Here is a 17,249-nt window from a genome sequence, read left to right as displayed (position 1 = left end):
AGAGGATCAGAAAAGTGTGTAAATGTGGTTGGAGTCATCTGATTTCTTAAAATCCACCATACTTACATTTTCATTGTACAAAATGTCATTTCAAGTGTAGCCTGATTTTACTACCATTGAATCCTTTGAAGAAGAATTTACTCTTCATTGAGCTCAAAATTCTCAGTGGACTAACAACTAAAATGCGGGTACATATAATGGCTAGGCAGGCGCATATAGTTCCACAAACACACACAGTCAACGTCAACTTGACCTTAATATCCCATACGTTTCTATACTGAGTGACTGCTAACAAACATGGGAACAAACAAGCCTTTTGTGGGTCAGAATGGAGAAGTGGGCAGGTGATGGAACCAGTGATATCCCAGTTCTCAGTGAAAGGGGGAAGTCACCCATAGACTGGTGATACTGAACAATAACTAATAAGAGGATTTAGAATAAGTGTTAACTTCTGAAACTATGTCAACGGAGAATAAACAGCTGCTTTTGGAGGGCTTCTTGAAGAAAAGGAAAGATACACTGGTAAAACAAAGCTCTCAAATATGTAGAAAAACTTGTCACATTAACAACAGCTCAATTACTGTACTCAGTTTACTTGTTGATGAATACTTACAACTGTTGTCATGAATACTTACAAGTGACCGCTAAGGGAGGTAAACAGATCAGTCTCAGTGGAACAATGACTTTCCAATATTTTTGTATACTGCTTTGTATTTATGCCAATGTATTCCATACTACTGTGTTTAACTCTGTTATTGCCAGTCAGTCATGGTTTGTATCCAGAATCAAGTCTTCACTATCTGGCGGGACACTGAGTCTGTGTTCTGTTTTTTCTCTTTTAGAAAATGAAGTGGGCAACCTATTGGTTCAGGCTCCAAAACACAACACTGTTCTTCTACACTAAGAAACATGGGAGTGCTGTGAGTATCGCTCAGTTGTGAGAAGTCCCTTCATGTTTTCAGGGGGAGTTTAATGTTATTTACACTGTTCAAAGTAATAATAGTCTGATCATCTTCTCTGTCCCCCACAGTCACACCTAAGAGGCCTGTACTACATCTACACTGTAAGTCAAACTGGTTTTATTTCATTTGGTGGGAAAGCCTTCATGGTCCTTCTAGACAGACAGAAAGGAACAATGCCTTCATGGTCCTTCTAGACAGACAGAAAGGAACAATGCCTTCATGGTCCTCCTAGACAGACAGATAGGAACAAAGCCTTCATGGTCCTTCTAGACAGACAGAAAGGAACAAAGCCTTCATGGTCCTTCTAGACAGACAGATAGGAACAAAGCCTTCATGGTCCTTCTATCTTTAAGGAGAGAAAGGAACAATTGTCCTGGACTTTATTATACTTTTCCTTGTGTTCAATGAGCATTACACACCATTTATTTTAACTGCTCTAATTACGTTGGTAACCAGTTTATAATAGCAATAAGGCACCGCAGGGGCTTGTGATATATGGCCAATATACCACGGCTAAGGGCTGTATCCAGGCACTCCGTGTTGTGTCATACATAAGAACAGCCCTTAGCCATGGTATATTGGCCATATACCACACCCCCTCGGGCCTTATTGCTTAAGTATAGCACTTTATGTCTGAAATAGATATGTTGTTGTTGGGTCAGGTGCAGTCTGTGCGTGAGATCCAGAGGGAGAAGGGTAAGCACTACGTGTTTGAAATCACCATGAAGAATGGGAAGAGGAAAGTACTGGTGAGTCACACAGACAGCTCTACTCCCACTTCAGGTGTACAGAACAGTGTGGTGTGGGCTGTGCAGGCTGCCCTGTGGTTTCAGGATGTGGTCTGTTACTGTCACTTCATACTGACTGATGGGAATTTCCCAAATTAAACTACCAGGTGAAGAAGCTATCTCTACAAGTGTCTATTGTTCAGAAAGATCAATTCAACTGTATTATATTCAATTATTTTATCATCTGTTTATATTTTAGTCATTTACAGACACTCTTATCCAGAGCAACTTACAGGAGCAGTTAGGGTTAGGTGCCTTGCGCCTAGAATTTGCACCTAGTTGGCTTGGGGATCAGCAACCTTTTGGTTATTAACCCAACGCTCTTAACCGCTAGGCTACCTGCTGCCCAGCTGTGTTAAACAGTACTTGAATTGCTTAAAGTAATTTAACACTTCCTCCAACAACTATGATGATATTTTTAGCTCCGACTGTAACAATGTACTAAATTCATCCCTGCTACCCCCTGACCATGTGTCTGTAGGCTGCAGAGACAGCTGATCTGAGGACGGAGTGGATTGGCCAGCTGTGGAGGGCCATGCATCTCTCAGGCCCAGGGGGTACAGACCCAGGCTGCATACGGTAACAGAAAGCTCAGGATTATTGAAACACTACTGCACTGTATGTCATTACATTACACAGTTTTTATTAGGAGCTCATACAGTTGAAGTCGGAAGTTTACGTACACCTTAGCCAAATACATTTAAACTCAGTTTTTCACAATTCCTGACATTTAATCCTAGTAAATATTCCCTGTCTTAGGTCAGTTAGGATCACCACTTTATTTTAAGAATGTGAAATGTCAGAATAATAGTAGAGAGAATGATTTATTTCAGCTTTTATTTCTTTCATCACATTCCCAGTGGGTCAGAAGTTTACATACACTCAATTAGTATTTGGTAGCATTGCCTTTAAATTGTTTAACTTGGGTCAAACGTTTCGGGTAGCCTTCCACAAGCTTCCCACAATAAGTTGGGTGAATTTTGTCCCATTCCTCCTGACAGAGCTGGTGTAACTGAGTCAGGTTTGTAGGCCTCCTTGCTCGATCACGCTTTTTCAGTTCTGCCCACACATTTTCTATAGGATTGAGGTCAGGGCTTTGTGATGGCCACTCCAATACCTTGACTTTGTTGTCCTTAAGCCATTTTGCCACAACTTTGGAAGTATGCTTGGGGTCATTGTCCATTTGGAATACCCATTTGCGACCAAGCTTTAACTTCCTGACTGATGTCTTGAGATGTTGCTTCAATATATCCACATAATTTTCCTTCCACATGATGCCATCTATTTTGTGAAGTGCACCAATCCCTCCTGTAGCAAAGCACCCCTACAGCATGATGCTGCCACCCCCGTGCTTCACGGTTGGGATGGTGTTCTTCGGCTTGCAAGCATCCCCCTTTTCCTCCAAACATAACGATGGTCATTATGGCCAAACAGTTCTATTTTTGTTTCATCAGACCAGAGGACATTTCTCCAAAAAGTACAATCTTTGTCCCCATGTGCAGTTGCAAACCGTAGTCTGGCTTTTTTATGCCGGTTTTGGAGCAGTGGCTTCTTCCTTGCTGAGCGGCCTTTCAGGTTATGTCGATATAGGATTAGTTTTACTGTGGATATAGATACATTTCTACCCGTTTCCTCCAGCATCTTCACAAGGTCCTTTGCTGTTGTTCTGGGATTGATTTGCACTTTTCGCACCAAAGTATGTTAATCTCTAGGAGACAGAACGCGTCTCCTTCCTGAGTGGTATGACGGCTGCGTGGTCCCATGGTGTTTATACTTGCGTACTATTGTTTGTACAGATGAACGTGGTACCTTCAGGCGTTTGGAAATTGCTCTCAAGGTTGAACCAGACTTGTGGAGGTCTACCATTTTTTTTTCTGAGGTTTTGGCTGATTTCTTTTGATTTTCCCATGATGTCAAGCAAAGAGTCACTGAGTTTGAAGGTAGTCCTTGAAATACATCCACAGGTACACCTCCAATTGACTCAAATTATGTCAATTAGCCTATCAGAATCTTCTAAAGCCATGACATCATTTTCTGGATTTTTCCAAGCTGTTTAAAGGCACCGTCAACTTAGTGTATGTAAACCTCTGACCTACTGGAATTGCGATACAGTGAATTATAAGTGAAATATTCTGTCTGTAAACAATTGTTGGAAAAAGTACTTGTGTCATGCACAAAGTAGATGTCCTAACCGACTTGCCAAAACTATAGTTTGTTAACAAGAAATGTGTGTAGTGGTTGAAAAACGAGTTTTAATGATTCCAACCTAAGTGTATGTAAACTTCCGACTTCAACTGTATCTAGAACGACTTCCAATAAGTTCATTCAAATTAGGCTAAATAACCTATAAGCATCGTAAGTTATACCTTCAAAAATAACTTTTTGTAACAATCACAGTGCTAGAATAGAGGCCATCTGTGCAGGTGTAATTGAAGCCTGAAACTACTATATAGATATGGGAGGATTGGCTATGCAGACAGCACAGGAGGTTGGTGGCACCTTAATTAGGGAGGATGGGCTCGTGGTAATGGTCGGAGCGGAATAGGTGGAATGGTATCAAACACGTTTCTATGTGTTTGATGCCATTCCATGACCGCCGTTCTAGCCATTATTATGAGCCGTTATTTGAGTGCCTTGGAAGGCATTATTTGCCTAAAGGTTGGTTTAGTAATGTAGAGTGGGAAATATTAGTTTTATTTCTGTCCATTTGAGTGTTGCCTATCTTTCTGTTTTGTCTCCAGACAGCAGGATGTGAGGTCTGATGACCTGAGGGTCAGAGGTCACTCCAGCACCTATAGCAGCTCAGAATGTGACAGCATGACGGAACCACTTGGGGTTCATCGACCCCTCTCTGCACCTCTCACCCCCTTCACCCCTGACCAAGACCTAGACCAGGGGGACAGGAGTACCCACTGCCTCTCTGGCCCCCTCACCCCTGACCAAAATCTGGGGCACAGGGCTACCCTCTCTCTCTCCCTCACTGACGAGCTCAGTAGTGAGGAAGCCATATGCCAGAACACTGTCTCACATTGTAAGTAGAGCATCAATGGGGTGCTAAATCCTGTGTAAACTCAGCAAAACTTAAGTGTAGAAATATGTTTGTTTTTTCATTCACATTTTCTGTGCCAAGCAGTTGGAGGGGGTCAATGGTTTTGTTGTCTAGTGGAAAGAGGAAATGGTCACGTTGTGGCATTTAATGCTTTGTTGGTGAGGTGGTGAGCCAAGCTGTATCTTCAGCTCTGAAACACGACAACATATTCTCACTGTCATTTCAGGTGGAGAGGAGGATAAGAACAGTGTCCATAGACTTAGTGGGAGATGTGAGGAGGAGGAGCATAATGAGGAAGAGGGTCACTACGACATTCTACCAGCCCCCCGGAACTGTGAGTACTACCCTCATGGTCACATCAGTGTGTCATTATATGTAATAAATCAATAAATGATCAATCATAAATGTCATGAATCATTCCATTATGGAGACCACTGTATATGATACAAAATACCAGTAGATGTCATATTACATGATAATGACTTATGTTAATGGTCTGTGTTTGATAAATGACCAAAAACCTACCTGCTATTTCCTCTGTAGCTGAGTATCACATCAACCAATCAGATGAAGACTTGACAGATGGAGAGGACCTCTATGACTTCCCATTGTCCAACAGGAGGGCAAGTGACTGCCAAAGTGAGATTATGAAAGTGTATATTTTTCAATGTATTGGGTTTTTAATTTATTCAGCAAATTAATGTGTATTTGGGTTTATTTTCATGTTCTATCTCAGATTATAGCGAGATGACAGAGAGCATCTATGACGTCCCCAGTTCCCTAATGAGGAAAATGTCTGAACACACACTTGGTGAGTATGACAGCAGAGTTCTAATTCCCTTTTCATACATTTCTGTTAGCTGCTAATTTTATAGACACACAAATGTAAGGGCCCTTTCAATCTATATCCTTGAATAGCATGATGTAAAGGTCCTTTCCGATTGAGCCGACATATGCAGCGTTTACCGCGAATGCAGTCTCCGCTAACATTGCCTTTAAATGTAAATCACACTGTAAGGCTGCACTTCCGCGATACCGATTGAATAGAGCCCTAACATATCCTGAGAATGGTATACCCTATCTACCCCATGCAAATCAGACTCATCGTCAGTATTAACAGAAACACACACGTCTTTATCCCTGACTCTCATTGCAGAGCCTTACCCTGGAGGTGAGATACCGGTGGAGGACAGGGGCCTCCTGGATGACATGATGGCCAGTCTGGGCGGAGGGACGGTGGGCTGGATAACAGGTGCTCCTACTGGCTCTGTGGAGGCCTACGGGCTGGCTCATCATGGCTCTTAGGACTGGTATATAGTATAGACTGGTATAGACTCTGGATAATATAGACTGAGTTATCCTCATTCAAATGGTTCTATAAAGCTTGATGTATTCTGTTAGAGATGTAAATATGTTTACATTTTATGGAAGAAATCTAGTTTGTCATGATATTCTATTCTATTGACTTCTCTTTTAATACAATCTACTGTCAATGAAATACCATATTAAATACTTAACTTTATACAGTCTTAAAGTGTTTTTTTCACTTAGTATATAATGTCAGGAGAGAGGTACTGTAGTATTCAAGTGGACCCTATTCTTCTTTTTGACGGGGTAGATCAGCTTTAATATTGCAGATAGATTGTTGCTTCTATCAATTTAATTGTCTACATCATTTCCAATTCCAATGTATTTTTTTGTAAATATATACAGTATATATTATTTTAAATATATATATATTTTAAATATATTTTGCTTCTTTATTATTTTCCCCTAACCCTACCACCCTCCCCTAATTGGAGTAAACTAATGGACAACAATACTTAGGCTTCTACTTCCAGGTTATAGATAATACATACATTTCACAGACAATATATTTTACATTAGTATTCTTTTGTTTGTTTTTAGTCCCAGCCTTCAGCTACCCTCAACCCCTCCCATCTATCCATGATGACCATCCAGTTTTGATTTCTAGCTGCCATATATTTTTCCACTGTGCAGTGATGTTTTACAAAGTTCTGAACCTTTCTATCCTCATAGATTCTACAGATTGTAAATTAAAGATAAACACCTTGCTAAGAGTATTATTATATTATTGGTCGATTGACTATGAGTTTTCAAATCACCCAGCAGCGCTATTTGCAGAGTTAGCTCCAAGTAAATGTTGCAAGTTTTCAGCCATTTCTGAACCTGCAAAAACAAGCTACATTTGGGCAGTACCAAAACAAGTGCTCTAATGATTCTGTCTCTTCACAGCAAAATCTGCAGAGCTGGGATGGTTGTATATATAACATTCTATTGGTTGTAAGAATTTTGTATAATAATTTAAATGGAAAAACGCTACGTTTTGAATCCGGTGTCATTTTGTATTTCAGTTCATAAACCATGTGCCATGGAATCGGTACATCGAATCTCCTCCCAACTATTTTGCAACCTGTATGGCGCAGCTGTCATTTTTTTGGTCCTTAAACAAATCTGGTTTACTTTGTTATTTATCACAATTTTCTTTAGAAAAATGTTAGTCTTTAATGCAGGGCTGACAGACAAGTTCCTTACCTCCTCCCCCTTCTACTTGCCTCCTCCATTTTTGCAGTAATGCTGCAATCAGTTGGTTGTAATTTTGGATAGAGCAGACATTTCCATATATTTTTGTTAACTGCATGTGTGACATAACTCCACCAGTCCTATTTATGATATCATCTACAAAGATTATACCGGGTTTTTTTTAATCCAAAAATATATATATATTTTTAAATCAATTAGTATATTTGAGTTTAACCATAATATTTGTTATAATATTTGCTTGTTTTAAAAATAGCGATATTTTTGAGATTATTTCATTTTCAAATAACCGAAAGTGAGATGTTGTAATCTGAATGTAGGGAAAAAGGCCATTCTTACTAATCTACTAAAGAACCAGTTCGAATTTAAGTATAGTTTTTGTATGATTGAAGCCTTTAGTGAGAGGTCTAATGCTTTAATATTTAATAATTTCTGCACTCCGAAATCATATTCATTATATAAATAGGCCCGTTTAATTTTGTCTGGCTTGACACTCCAAATAAAGTGGAATATTTTTTGCTCATATCATTTAAAAAACAAGTCGTTAGGTGTAGGCAGGGCCATAATTATATAGGTAAACTGGGACCCTATTCTTTCATATGGACAGAAATCAGACCACATATTCATGATTCAGTCCACACAGAGGATTCACATTACTATTTGTTTCAGCTTATAAGACAAACTACAGATCAATATGATAGACATTAAACTGTACAGGAGATTTAAATGCACAGTTAAAGGTTGTATGGTCAGTCAACATTGTCCAATGCAATAGCACACCGACTAACATGTCACTTGGTTCACAGTTTAAAGGGCACACCTTCACAGACAATATTGCTTCATTTTCACCATTATGTACTTTTAGAGATGTAGACACATTGATAGGAAAATATATCCTACTTAGTTGCTGTCATACAGGCACAATAAATAATGTGGGTTATTTTGCCCTGAACATACTATCATTATAATAGGGCTGGTGAAGAGTTGTGAAGGTAATTTTTGTAACTTAATATACAGTGAAAGTAGATCACAGGAGGTTGGTGGCACCTTAATTTGGGAGGACGTGCTCATGGTAATGGCTGGAGAGGAATGAGTGGAATGGTATCAAATACATGGTTTCCATGCGTTCTGGCTATTATTATTATGAGCCGTCCTCCCCTCAGCAGCCTCCTGTGAAGTAGATCTACAACACGTTTTTGCCACTACAACACTGTAATATTCCCGTAATAAGGAATGTAAGGATTAACCAGATTAAGGAATATCTTTAGATAAGACAAAGACTGCAGTCAGCAACAGAAATACAAAAAGCAGCAGTGAAATTGAGTAAGTAACAAAAGCTGATTAAAGTGATTCCACTATGCAGAAAAGCAGGCTTGTACTGTAGTATGTAGCTAGCACACTGACATGCAGACAAAAGGCAAGCAAGCAACACTAATAATAAATAAATAAAATACAACATTTGGACATGTGAAACAAATGATTCCGATGTTGAGATTTATAGTATGGGTTAAACATACTGATAGTGTTTCCATTAGTTTATAGTACTGCATGTTTTAATACTAGCAAAGAAAACACTAGTGTTAGCATGACTTTGGATCTTTCTGGTTTTTACAGTTAATTCTGATTCAGATGCAACATACTTGGTCTGTTTCGTCCGGGTAAATGCTATTCAATCACACCGCAAATGGAAGACACTGACCACTTCAAATATAACAACAACATGTATGTAAAACACCAAAGGTCAAGGAAAAGGTAAAGGAAAAGTGCCGCCCTTGTGGCTGCGGTATGTCAATGTCGATTAGAGTTGAACTATCGCCGCCCTGGTGGCTGCGGTATGTCAGTGTCGATTAGAGTTGAACTATCGCCGCCCTGGTGGCTGTGGTATGTCAATGTCGATTAGAGTTGAACTATCGCCGCCCTGGTGGCTGCGGTATGTCAGTGTCCCTCATCCCTGGGCCTGCTGTTCGCTGAGGAACTCGTCCAGCACGCGGATGATGCTGCAGGCCTCGGGGAGGTCGCTGTGCTCGGCGTGGGCGTTCTGGAGCAGCACGTCCCCATTCCCACAGCCCTGCAGGAACTGGCAGCAGCGGAACAGAGCGTAGTGACTCGACTCGGCCTGACGGATGAATCGCTTCAGACTGTTCATGTCCTGGATGGCCTGAAGAGACAGGGGGAGAGAGAAAGAGCATGGATGAGACAACAGTAAGCCATTTTAAACATGGCCTGGACATACAGTATTTATATAATGTTTTTAAATGATCCACTTGTCTGTGTGCTGTGCGTTTGCCCACCTTGAGTTTGAAATTCTCCAGGATCTGTCTGAGGAGGAAAGGGTTACAGCGCTCTGCTGCGTTCAGGAATGACTGGATCCAGTCGTCACAGAAACGGTTACTGACTGTGGGAAAAGGTTGTGAGACGGATGACGGAGAGATTAGCCAGTGTGTAGTCTGTGACGATCATCCATGGAAAATGTATTGGCGATTCTATGTCTGTGTGTGTACATGTACAAAGACTGTTTTGTAGAGTGGTGTGGCTACAGCTGTAACACAGATCTATATTTGTGACTGAGGAAGGGTGTCTGTGTTTGTTAGAGCCGTTCCAATAGACCTGTGTGTGTGTGTATATTTATGACTGTGTGTATATGTATATGTACACAGGTTAGAGCAGTAACACAGACCTGTGTGTGTGTGTATATTTATGACCGTGTGTATATGTATATGTACACAGGTTAGAGCAGTTACACAGACCTGTGTGTGTGTGTATATTTATGACTGTGTGTATATGTATATGTACACAGGTTAGAGCAGTAACACAGACCTGTGTGTGTGTATATTTATGACCGTGTGTATATGTACACAGGTTAGAGCAGTTACACAGACCTGTGTGTGTATGTATATTTATGACTGTGTGTATATGTATATGTACACAGGTTAGAGCAGTAACACAGACCTGTGTGTGTGTGTATATTTATGACCGTGTGTATATGTACACAGATTAGAGCAGTTACACAGACCTGTGTGTGTGTGTATATTTATGACTGTGTGTATATGTATATGTACACAGGTTAGAGCAGTTACACAGACCTGTGTGTGTGTGTATATTTATGACCGTGTGTATATGTATATGTACACAGGTTAGAGCAGTTACACAGACCTGTGTGTGTATATTTATGACCGTGTGTATATGTACACAGGTTAGAGCAGTTACACAGACCTGTGTGTGTATGTATATTTATGACTGTGTGTATATGTATATGTACACAGGTTAGAGCAGTTACACAGACCTGTGTGTGTGTGTATATTTATGACCGTGTGTATATGTACACAGGTTAGAGCAGTTACACAGACCTGTGTGTGTGTGTATATTTATGACCGTGTGTATATGTACACAGGTTAGAGCAGTTACACAGACCTGTGTGTGTATGTATATTTATGACTGTGTGTATATGTATATGTACACAGGTTAGAGCAGTTACACAGACCTGTGTGTGTGTGTATATTTATGACCGTGTGTATATGTACACAGGTTAGAGCAGTTACACAGACCTGTGTGTGTGTGTATATATTTATGACCGTGTGTATATGTATATGTACACAGGTTAGAGCAGTTACACAGACCTGTGTGTGTGTGTGTATATTTATGACCGTGTGTATATGTATATGTACACAGGTTAGAGCAGTTACACAGACCTGTGTGTGTGTATATTTATGACTGTGTGTATATGTACACAGGTTAGAGCAGTTACACAGACCTGTGTGTGTGTGTATATTTATGACCGTGTGTATATGTACACAGGTTAGAGCAGTTACACAGACCTGTGTGTGTGTGTATATTTATGACCGTGTGTATATGTACACAGGTTAGAGCAGTTACACAGATCTGTGTGTGTGTGTATATTTATGACCGTGTGTATATGTATATGTACACAGGTTAGAGCAGTTACACAGACCTGTGTGTGTGTGTATATTTATGACCGTGTGTATATGTACACAGGTTAGAGCAGTTACACAGACCTGTGTGTGTGTATATTTATGACCGTGTGTATATGTATACGTACACAGGTTAGAGCAGTTACACAGACCTGTGTGTGTGTGTATATTTATGACTGTGTGTATATGTATATGTACACAGGTTAGAGCAGTAACACAGACCTGTGTGTGTGTATATTTATGACCGTGTGTATATGTACACAGGTTAGAGCAGTTACACAGACCTGTGTTGGAGAGTGTAGGAGGGCTGGTGGAGCAGTCTATGATCAGGTCAGTAAGGGCTTCTGAGGCCTTACACAGAGAGGCTGAGGTAGTGTCCTCCTGGACCAGACCCTGCAGACTGGCTGCCTTAATGAACCTACACACACATTAACCATATTCATTCATATTCACAGAATACTGTATATTCTTATAGTTTAACCACAGGAATAAAGACTATGTGTTTTCAGATTACTTTCAGAAGTGATACTAATTTATTAAACATAATTTGACAGAAAAACCAATTTTGACTGGACCTTTAAAGTAACTCACCTAGCAACATCAGCCTTGGTCCTGTCATCTGTATTGGTGACCTCCACGTGTATGTGACTCAGAGCCTTCAAAACAATGACATGGGCCTGATCAGCGCTGCATATTAAACAAAACATTATCCTACATGACAACCAGTCAACAATTACTCTTGGAACTTTATTTCTGCTCTAAGCTATACAGTGGTAACCCTATGAGCAACATAGCGCTTTGAACTATGCACTTGCGTGACTGACGCCAACAATCGTGAAGATGTTTTGTGAGGATACAATACATTGAGAATGTCCCATTTCGCATTTTTTTGTTTCCACTTCCTTTATCTCATTTGTTTTGTCAAGCAAGATGGCTACTAGTCAGTAAATACTAAATTACAGCTTTAGCTAGTGGACACAGCCCAAGTAAGTAAAGTGAGTGGGTATATGGACAAGCAAACAAATTACATAGTGAAACATGGAGGGGAAGTAAATGTATTGAAAGAAGGAGGGGGAATCACTGGTACAGGGGGGATCACTGGTACAAGGGGAATCACTGGTACAGGGGGGATCACTGGTACAGGGGGGATCACTGGTACAAGGGGAATCACTGGTACAGGGGGGATCACTGGTACAAGGGGAATCACTGGTACAAGGGGAATCACTGGTACAGGGGGGGGATCACTGGTACAGGGGGGGAATCACTGGTACAGGGGGGAATCACTGGTACAGGGGGGAATCACTGGTACAGGGGGGAATCACTGGTATGGGGGGAATCACTGGTACGGGGGGAATCACTGGTACAGGGGGGAGATCACTGGTACAGGGGGGAGATCACTGGTACAGGGGGGAGATCACTGGTACGGGGGGAATCACTGGTACGGGGGGAATCACTGGTACGGGGGGGGGGTCACTGGTACGGGGGGGGGGTCACTGGTGCAGGGGGGATCACTGGTGCAGGGGGGATCACTGGTGCAGGGGGAATCACTGGTACGGGGGGAATCACTGGTACGGGGGGAATCACTGGTACGGGGGGGGGGTCACTGGTGCAGGGGGGATCACTGGTGCAGGGGGGATCACTGGTGCAGGGGGAATCACTGGTACGGGGGGAATCACTGGTACAGGGGGGAGATCACTGGTACGGGGGGGGGGGGGGGGGTCACTGGTGCAGGGGGAATTAATCACTATGGTAATGGTCAAATGAGGGGTCAAAGGTGACTCACAGCATGTAGCAGGAAGCTGATACTCCCCTGGACCATCTGCACCACTCTGTGGATGTGCATCACCGACTCCTCGTACCACATGCTCAGGTAGGGCCTGATCTCGGTCTCTAGGTTCACCAGCTACACAACACACACACACAAAGAGAGAGAGAGAGAGAGAGAGAGAGAGAGAGAGAGATAACACTGTTATAACCATACACACAGGGACATGGGACTACCTATTTTTGTAGTCATTTTCTATTTATCTATCTAGGGTGGTGTTAAGTAGGGCACACTGATAGCAAAACGTTTCACAATGGAGAAGAAAAATCAGTGTTCTTATTGGACAACTTCAGGTAGTACCTCCCCGTTTCAAAACGTTTTTTCTCCCTACTGAACACAACCTAGGTGAGTCCCCTTCAGATAGAAATGTGTTTATTACAAAGGAGCCCTGTCCAAGAGATGATAGAATCCAGTACAATTATATTATTTTGGTGATTCCACTTCCTGCTTACCTCAGGAGTCTGTAGACTGCTCTGCAGGCCTTGCACGTACTTGTCCAGTTCGAGTCTGAATGTACAGTTGATTAAGGAAATGGTTTACGGTTGAATGATTAATGGTTTATGAGTTTCAGTACCCATCTACACAATACAAGTCTAGACTGACTACATTATTATGATTCAGAAAGAGCTGCGTTAGCCTGTAAAGGATATAGGTTGAGGCCTTTCTCAGAGCCTCCCATGAGGCAGATCACATAGCCATTGCCGTCTGCGTCGAGCTGCTCTGGGGATCTCTCCTGCTCCAGGAGACAGCAGTAACATCCCACCGCCGCCTCTGGGACACTTGGATGGGACAACAAACACATATTTATTATGAATGTAAAACACTGGGTTTACATTACTTTAGAAGTGTGCAGGCTAATTGGTGCCACATTGCTTCAGATGTATACATAAGGAGAGAATACTTAGGTCTGATTCCAAACCAAGACCTTGCTTGGCTAGATAGAGCCAGAGACACACAAGCCTATATACAAAGGCCTATATACAGTTACTATATTGCTGATCCCAAACCTAAGCAATCCAATCAGATCTGTGAGAGGGGGTCAACTGGTTCCTAAGGATATTAAAGCTGGATTGGTTTGAAATTAGGTTCAACAAGATCCTAAGGAAAGGAGAGATGGGTTGGTTTGGAATGGGGCCCTTAGTTTAAGTTAGTTAAGGTCACCTGAGCTCCACTGTGGCAATGTTTCCCATGCCCCCCAGCAGGGCTCCTTTGCTCAGCCTCCGGGAGATGTAGCATCGTAGCTCTGGCTCCGCCTCTGCCGGCAGGCTGCTGTCCACTAGGGTGAGGCTGTGGGTGGGGCAAGAGTCAGTTACGATGGAAACAGAGTGACAGGCGACCAATCAGAGCTGATGAGGAAGTGGACAGCCAAAGAGGAGATGAAGAAGGAAGCCGATGACCAAATGCCACGTCAACACAACATGAAGGCTAGATACAGATACAGTGAAAAATAATCTTCCAGTTTCCCATGTGAGTCACAGAGCCTATTTCAAACCTTCCTTCCCACTTCTCTTTCCTTCTGGTCACTATGTAAGATGCATGATGTGACATTGACATACAGTGGGGAAAAAAAGTATTTAGTCAGCCACCAATTGTGCAAGTTCTCCCACTTAAAAAGATGAGAGAGGCCTGTAATTTTCATCATAGGTACACGTCAACTATGACAGACAAAATGAGATTTTTTTTCTCCAGAAAATCACATTGTAGGATTTTTTATGAATTTTTTTGCAAATTATGGTGGAAAATAAGTATTTGGTCAATAACAAAAGTTTCTCAATACTTTGTTATATACCCTTTGTTGGCAATGACACAGGTCAAACGTTTTCTGTAAGTCTTCACAAGGTTTTCACACACTGTTGCTGGTATTTTGGCCCATTCCTCCATGCAGATCTCCTCTAGAGCAGTGATGTTTTGGGGCTTTCGCTGGGCAACACGGACTTTCAACTCCCTCCAAAGATTTTCTATGGGGTTGAGATCTGGAGACTGGCTAGGCCACTCCAGGACCTTGAAATGCTTCTTACGAAGCCACTCCTTCGTTGCCCGGGCGGTGTGTTTGGGATCATTGTCATGCTGAAAGACCCAGTCACGTTTCATCTTCAATGCCCTTGCTGATGGAAGGAGGTTTTCACTCAAAATCTCACGATACATGGCCCCATTCATTCTTTCCTTTACACGGATCAGTCGTCCTGGTCCCTTTGCAGAAAAACAGCCCCAAAGCATGATGTTTCCACCCCCATGCTTCACAGTAGATATGGTGTTCTTTGGATGCAACTCAGCATTCTTTGTCCTCCAAACACGACGAGTTGAGTTTTTACCAAAAAGTTATATTTTGGTTTCATCTGACCATATGACATTCTCCCAAAAAATCTCAATTTGTCTGTCATAGTTGACGTGTACCTATGATGAAAATTACAGGCCTCTCTCATCTTTTTAAGTGGGAGAACTTGCACAATTGGTGGCTGACTAAATACTTTTTTCCCCCACTGTATAACATGTTTTAATAACATCATATCACATTACTATATCATCATCATTACATCATCTGAAAAAACTTCACGTCATAGAAAGAGGACATCCCAAAATAAGTAGCATGAACAGTGTATACAGAAGGAGGTAGATAGGTACTAGGCTTTGTGACTCCATATCCCAGATAGCCATCAGCACACTGACGACATCATGATGGGTAGAAAGACAGAACACAGCATCAATCAGGAAATAATCAGCGTTGAGTCCAGGTTAATAGGTTTGGATACGACAGAGAAGCACAAGACTGAAAGCCACAGAATTACAACCACTAGAGAAACGGACGGACGGGTCACGGGGAGACCTTGGTTACCTAAAGTCTTCCTGACTGGTACTGGCTGTGGAATCTGTTCTTCTCTGGCTCCATGCCACGTTGCCCTCTGCAGCTGCCTCAGATCTAGACAGGTACTGTAGGTAGTTACTTTACTCATGACTTGGTGGTTAGTTAGTGGAGAACAGATCTGCAAGTCTGAACTGACAGTACAGTAAGTCAGCAGCAGGATCCACAGCTGATGTCCACCGAGAACCAGTTAATTTGGGAGAAAGTGGTTATATAGTGACAGAGAAATTGGCCTCAATATGCAGCTGGACTAACTTGATGACATTATGACAGTCAGTGGAGGCTGGTGGGAGGAGCTATAGGACGATGGGGTCGTTGTAATGGCTGGAATGGAATAAATGGAACAACATGTTGTTTCCATATGTTTGATACCGTTCCATTGATTCCATTCCAGCCATTACAATGAGCCCATCCTCCTACAGTTCCTCCCATCAGCCTCCACTAATGACAGCCAGTCAGAGCATGAATACTGTACATTGTGAAAACCTGCAACCTCCAATGAGTCTAATAATATCAACAAAGTCAGACATTGGTGTGATTGGTAATGCATTTCCATTCATCCCTATGGAGAAGGGTGAGAGGCCGAGGTCCATAGATTCTCTATAGCCTAGTAGCTAAGGCAAGTAAACATTACACGTCATCTGCAGATATTTGCATACCAGATAATGCCCTAGTTTAGGTCATTGTGTACTGTCAAAACACATTTCTTGATTTGTATTTATTATTTTATTTACCTAGGCAAGTCATGTAAAGCTAGATACACTCAAACAGAACATTCAGATGGAGAAGATTACCTGGTGCCTTGGTAGAAATAAATGGTATAGTAACAGTTCAACTGTATTTTCTGATTATATCCCATCTCTTCGTTGTCATAATCCGTATCCTTTTCTTCCACGTCAATTGAATCTTGGAAGGAGGACGTTTGCATTGAAGTTTGCGAGGTAAACATGATTCCTTCGCACGTATCAACAAATGACAGATACCGAGAAATGCCGGTCAGTTATTTAGGATGCAGGTTGAACTGGATAAGAAATAATAACAATACTAGGCATGTGAATAGACTAACAGATTCCTTTACTGAACAGACGAGTCTATCATTATTTCTAAAGATCCATGATCTGACTCACGCATGCGCCGTGTAATTCCACGAATCCGTCGTTGTTTAAGGTCCGTGTAAAATTTGCTATGACATGATTAGGTCCAGGAAAGATACTGATCACATCAGTTAGCAACATAGCAAAAGTATGCCCAAATGATCAGAGGTCTATGCACAC

General features: G+C 41.7%; 1 protein-coding gene across 2 annotated transcripts; it reads right to left on the bottom strand.

The window, feature by feature from the left end:
- Positions 1-8,003: 8,003 nt before the first annotated feature.
- Positions 8,004-17,002, bottom strand: LOC311137791 (protein Njmu-R1-like). 2 transcript variants are annotated; one of them, XM_084172378.1, is made up of 10 exons: positions 16,770-17,002; positions 15,949-16,032; positions 14,277-14,402; positions 13,766-13,894; positions 13,568-13,628; positions 13,074-13,193; positions 11,882-11,946; positions 11,575-11,708; positions 9,653-9,756; positions 8,004-9,519 (listed from the first exon to the last, which is right to left on the bottom strand). In XM_084172378.1, exons 1-10 carry the CDS (start codon positions 16,922-16,924, stop codon positions 9,307-9,309), a joined length of 1,191 nt encoding a protein of 396 aa, XP_084028504.1. In that variant the 5' UTR covers positions 16,925-17,002; the 3' UTR covers positions 8,004-9,306. The 2 variants fall into 2 exon arrangements, with proteins under 2 accessions (XP_084028504.1, XP_084028503.1); XM_084172377.1 differs by having other exon boundaries at positions 11,551-11,708; positions 16,770-16,958.
- Positions 17,003-17,249: the final 247 nt, after the last annotated feature.

The sequence above is a fragment of the Coregonus lavaretus genome (genome assembly GCF_964263955.1).
Source record: "Coregonus lavaretus genome assembly, chromosome: 2".
Lineage (NCBI taxonomy): Eukaryota > Metazoa > Chordata > Actinopteri > Salmoniformes > Salmonidae > Coregonus > Coregonus lavaretus.
The sequence above is the reverse complement of the archived record's forward strand: the minus strand, read 5'-3'. Positions and strand labels throughout refer to the sequence as shown.

Bases quoted from the DNA above. Each gene is read 5' to 3' on its own strand.
- LOC311137791 (XM_084172377.1), bottom strand. From the start codon at position 16,924: ATGTTTACCTCGCAAACTTCAATGCAAACGTCCTCCTTCCAAGATTCA. The intron at 13,895-14,276 runs GTGACCTTAACT...GTCCCATCCAAG, and splicing joins ATTGCCACAGTGGAGCTCAG to TGTCCCAGAGGCGGCGGTGG. The intron at 9,757-11,550 runs GTACATATACAC...CTTTTCCCACAG, and splicing joins GTGTAACTGCTCTAACCTGT to TCAGTAACCGTTTCTGTGAC.